The sequence below is a fragment of the Triticum aestivum genome, chromosome 4D (assembly GCF_018294505.1).
Source record: "Triticum aestivum cultivar Chinese Spring chromosome 4D, IWGSC CS RefSeq v2.1, whole genome shotgun sequence".
Lineage (NCBI taxonomy): Eukaryota > Viridiplantae > Streptophyta > Magnoliopsida > Poales > Poaceae > Triticum > Triticum aestivum.
The window spans coordinates 474983118-474988190 of record NC_057805.1 but is presented as its reverse complement, the minus strand read 5'-3'; the positions used below and the strand labels follow the sequence as shown (position 1 = coordinate 474988190).

At 40.6% G+C, this 5073-nt stretch overlaps 1 protein-coding gene across 1 annotated transcript in view; it reads left to right on the top strand.

Annotated features, from left to right (window-relative positions):
- LOC123098753 (uncharacterized) overlaps positions 1 to 4776 on the top strand; it is a 5375-nt gene extending 599 nt beyond the window's left edge. The window contains exons 2-7 of the mRNA XM_044520822.1: positions 108 to 200; positions 342 to 476; positions 579 to 677; positions 1189 to 1326; positions 1872 to 3499; positions 3573 to 4776. Coding sequence (XP_044376757.1) covers positions 108 to 200; positions 342 to 476; positions 579 to 677; positions 1189 to 1326; positions 1872 to 3499; positions 3573 to 4464 — 2985 coding nt within the window. The 3' untranslated portion in view covers positions 4465 to 4776. The remainder of the gene's footprint in view (positions 1 to 107; positions 201 to 341; positions 477 to 578; positions 678 to 1188; positions 1327 to 1871; positions 3500 to 3572) is intronic.
- Positions 4777 to 5073: the final 297 nt, after the last annotated feature.

The following is a 5073-nucleotide window of genomic DNA, read 5'->3' as shown; positions in this document are numbered from 1 at the left end:
TTCGTGTGAGGCCAGCAATTTATTTTCTATTCGATTCCAACCATTTCGCAATTAGAGGCTAAAGTTTGATGGTTATGTATGGGCTAACTTTCTACTGATTTTGATAGGTTTTGGAGAGCAGAACTTCCCTTATCAACCAACTCGAGGGTTCCTCCCAGTTTTCTGCAGAAGATCTGGGCCTAATACTTGAAACCCTCACTGTATCCTTTTCCCATTGCGGTATGATTCCCTTTGATGCATGACGGTGTTATCTTTCCATTTGGAAGAAGTCACTGATTCAGCTTGCCATTTAGTACTGGCTGTTACTGTTGTTGCGTGTGTTTCCCTTAATGGCACTTTAGGCATCTTGGGATCATTCCAGATGTTCAGGTGTATCACACTGCCTGCTACACAGGTCAGTTTTGCAGGTTGTTCTGAAATGCGCTGAGTTAGATACAGCTGCATGTCTGCCGCAATTTCTTACTCTCGGTGCAAAGGTACCTTTTGCTTTTTTCAAATGCAGTCCTGCTTCACTTCATCTGCCAACTATATATAGCTGCAAATCTGCTCTCTTCCTGAATCAATGAATTCTGTACCAGGCCAGCTCATGGTGTGGGAAGCATCTCATATGGTTCACCGAATCTATTGATGAATCTGAAGCACTTCAAGAGGAAGAGCACAACTGTTTATGCTTAGAGGTTGTGGGAACAACACCTTTAATTCTGATTAGCTTGTTTTTGCTCCATTGGTTACAAATGGATAACTGTGTTAACAGAAATCTTATGCATGGCTAAGGCTTCTCAGATCTCCAGATATGTTATATAGCCTAAAATGCCCAAAGTTCTAGACCATGTATCCTGCCTTCTGTGTGGTATCACTAATTCACTATATTCTGTATAGCTGTCACTAGGACCTATATAGTATTCTTATATGCATAAATCATGGGCAGCACATCTCATTGTATGAAGACATGAAGTTAGATATGATACAAAGCAAAATGCATATGAATACTTTCAAGACAGACCTTTATGTTCATTTACAGGAAAGATACAGTATAATAATATTAACTGGCACATCTCTTCACTAGTATGTCCATTTTAATTTTGTGGCCATTGTTTTTTCATCTGGAGTACCATTACATCCAGTTTAATCACGAGGTAGAGGTTCTCTCTAAATATTGCTGATAAAGATTCAACTTCTTGACTGCAGATAATTTTACTGACCTTAAATATCTCTATCAAGCTCCTTCCAATGGCGGCAAAATGCATCACTGTTGATGTGGTGCATACTATTGGTGGTTTTATTTCGGAATTGCTAACACTGACGGAAAGCTCAATAGTTGACAAGGTAATACTCCTTATCTTCTGCAATTGTTGCATCAACTGGTTTAACTACACAGGAAGTGGGAGGCATCTACATGGGAGAAAGCTATACTTTTCTGAGGCATAAATCACTTTTTTTCCCTCCATAACCATCCCGTTTGATTGTGTCCTCTAAGATAGTTTTATATCTTACCTTCCTTAGCCATCCTCGCTTCTGAAAGTTATATATAACAATGATATCTAAATGGAAAACGGATATAATGTGCTGCTTGTTAAAGTACACATGTTACTTCTCACATGATGTCATCATAAGAACTTCTAGCCTTAAAATTACTTGCACGTTTTTTAGCTACTTCAAGTGGGCTATTTTGTAAAAATATTGGAATTGCATCCTTAAAACGGAAACATTTCCATAGCCTTGACTAATCATATCTTCAGTAGACTAAAAGTGATTTTGATTTTTCTGACTTGGATCATACGCAGTGGCAATGACATATGCCATATTGAAATGTTAATATTCCAGCAATGACATCATCTGGTATATGCTCTCTGATAAATATCTGTTGACAGAAAATTAATGGAACTGCAGCACATGTTGCCAAGGCTGCACCTGTTTTTCTGGATGAAACCATCAAACTGTGCAGAGCATATTGTGAGGCTGCAAAGTCAGATATCGGCAGAACTTGCATGCCTACAGAAGAGACAACTGTGAAACACGAATTACCAGATCTTACAAGCGACGTGGTCAGGATTACAGCATGCACTATTCAGACCTTGTGTAAAATAGGAACATATGCAGCATCCAGTGGTGGAAGCCAGGTGGCTTTATTGAATGTGTCATGGAAGGGTGTAGTTTCCTTACTTCAACTTGGCAAAGGACTGATAGAAGTAAAAGTAAGTGTCAGTAATATCATTTCGACTCTTATCTCCCTTGTCATTGAATCTTTGAGGGTTGCTGCGGATACATGGTGTACGTCATTACAAGAAGCCCTTGGTGTATCTGAAGCTAGAAGGGCATTCTTACCAATCAAGTTTTTCTTAATAAATGCTGTAAGGATTTGTTCTGTATATCCATCCGAAGCACTGACTATATACAAGGACATGATCAGGTGTGTATTGGTGATATCATCCTCAAGCATTTTATTCAGCAAAGATCCCCTGTTGAAAGCAGCTTATGAGCCACTTGTTGAATTATTGGAGTCTAATTCCTTTCATTTACTAGACACACTTATGAAGTCATCAGAAGTAAGACTAGAGTCGAAATGCCAGCTTGTGCAGTATTTTCTGGAAAATGAAGAAGCTAATGGTCCAGCTCAACTGGGGCAGAATGATCAGAGAGAGATAAATTTGGTTTCATTGGGCAGCATTTTCTCTCTGGATCCTGATGTCGATAACAGAAACAGAGCTCTTTTACCTGCTAAACTTATTGTGTTTTTGCACTTCCTCACTATTTCCCCAAACTTGGATGAAGAGGTGGTCATCGAATTATCTAAAAAGCTACAATGTCTTCTCAATATGTTAACATTGGAAGATGTCTACTCATTTGTCCTTGGCTGCCATATTCCTACAGTTTATAGTGCTGACCATCCTCCTGTAGTTGTCTGGCAACCTGTGTATACTTTTCTCATACAAGCCCTGAAGACTTATATGATTGCTGCTGCTGCTGCTGCTTCAAGTGTTGCTTGGAATGAGCTGGAAGCCTTCCTACTTGAGAGCCTTTTCCATCCCCATTTCTTTTGCTTGGAAATTTTAACAGAGCTATGGTGTTTCTTCACGCGCTGTGCTGAAAGTGAAACTTCAACTTATTTAATCAACCAACTATTTCTTCTGTTAAAGACTGCAGCGTCATCAGAGAAAGTTCTTGCACCTCTCAGTGCTTTCCGGAAGGTTGCACGTGCATTCTGTATCATCTTGAGCTATGCATCATGTGCAACTGTTGATCAAATTTATACCTGTGTGCTGAATGATCATAACTCTTCCAAGTCATCAGTCCTGCACTTAGCGTTGTTGCTGGAAGGATTTCCTTTTGATTCATTGTCAGATGGTATAAAGGTGCATGCTGTAAACCAATTGTTCACTTCTTTTCTCGGGTATCTACAGAGCTCCTTGAAGAATCATGGTGCGATTGATTTGCCAACTTCTAGTTCGGGGGTAATAGGTCTTCCTGTACATGCTCTAGCCTCTGCATTGCAGCGATGGTAAGTCCCTTCTTGTAGTATTACCAAGTCTGATGACTGGATGCTGATTTTATGCTCTTGTTTCTTTTTGTAGCGAAATAAAGGACTATAGCCCCATAGATGGGAAGAGTATTACCACTATGTTTAAGTTCAGCATCTCCCTCATCAATCTGTATAGAACTGCACCTGACAGCAGTAAGGGCCAACTTGCCCAGCTCATTAGTTCCGTATTGGATATTATCTCAAACATGAGGCATCTGTGGGCATTCTATCAGATGGAGAAACTAACTCTAGAGTTGCACACCTTGTTCATGTCTAGTTCTGACAATTCAAAGGCAGTGCTGTCCCAGTGCAAACCATCACTAGCTTCATTTATGGCAATTCTTGGTCACTTGAACTCCAGCGAAGATGATTCTAATTCACTTTGTTCTGCAATGCCGGATTTATACCATCTCTTGGTGAGGGAAAGGCACTGGGCACTCGTTCACCTAGCAATGGGCTCCTTTGGCTACTTTGCTGCCCGTACATCTTTTACGCAGCTCTGGAGATTCGTTCCTGGAGATGCTGCCCTTTCATATAATACAAATACAGGGGTGGACATTGACGAGAACGGATTCATGTTGGAACTGAGAGCCTTTCTTCAGAAAGAGGTTGCTTTACGCGCTGACAAATGGTCTGAAGAGCAGGTTTGCTTTCTAGTTTCAGAGGGGAGAGTGCTGAAGAAACTGGTTGAAACAACATCTGAAATTCCACAAGCTCCAGAGCGCGAGGAAAAAGCTGCCATTTCAATGGATGTCAACACAAAGAAGAGGAAGATGCCAGATGGAATCGGCGAAGGGATGGCGCTGCTACAGAATGGTCTCAAGGTGATGCGAAGCGCTTTATATGAAACTGATTCAGCAGAGCTCAAGGACAGGCTTGCGACACACTTGTCACGCCTCGAGAGCGCAGTTTCCCAAATTGCAAGTTTCTCTGACAAAATCTGATGCTCTTCGCCGCTTCTGTTACTCTTCAGTTGTCAGATGGTAGCCTGCCTTGCTGCCCCATGTAAATTTTTAAGGCAAAACAGCTAATTGTAATGCACGTTGAGAATCAAAGCTAATTGTAGGTGTCCTGTTAATTCGTGGCATTTATATCTTGATATGCTACTGGGTCGAAGGTTAAGGCCGACTTGAAGACGACTATTTCTGTTGTGAGCAATTGTACATTCGAAATCTGGAATGACGAAACATGTCAACTGAATACATATTTGTAAGATGCGAGTTAATAATGCATGGATGAAGTGAATGTTCCGTCCATCAATGTTGCTTGAAACAGGCTAGATTTAGCAGGAGCTCCTAATCTGGAAAACAAGAGGGACAGTTGCTTTACTGTAATCCTCTAGTTTTCAGCATGCTCCAGTGTACTTTTTGCTTGTACCTAGTGCCTTCAGGAGCAAGACAGGATCCTCTGTTTCCAATTCTTAGAGTAGCAGCAGATAGATAGATGAACATCTAACCATCAGTCACTAGCAGTTACTGTATGTCGTAATTCAAATTTATAAGTATACAAAATCAAGCCTGAAATGTATTTATACAAAACAACGATTTCAACAA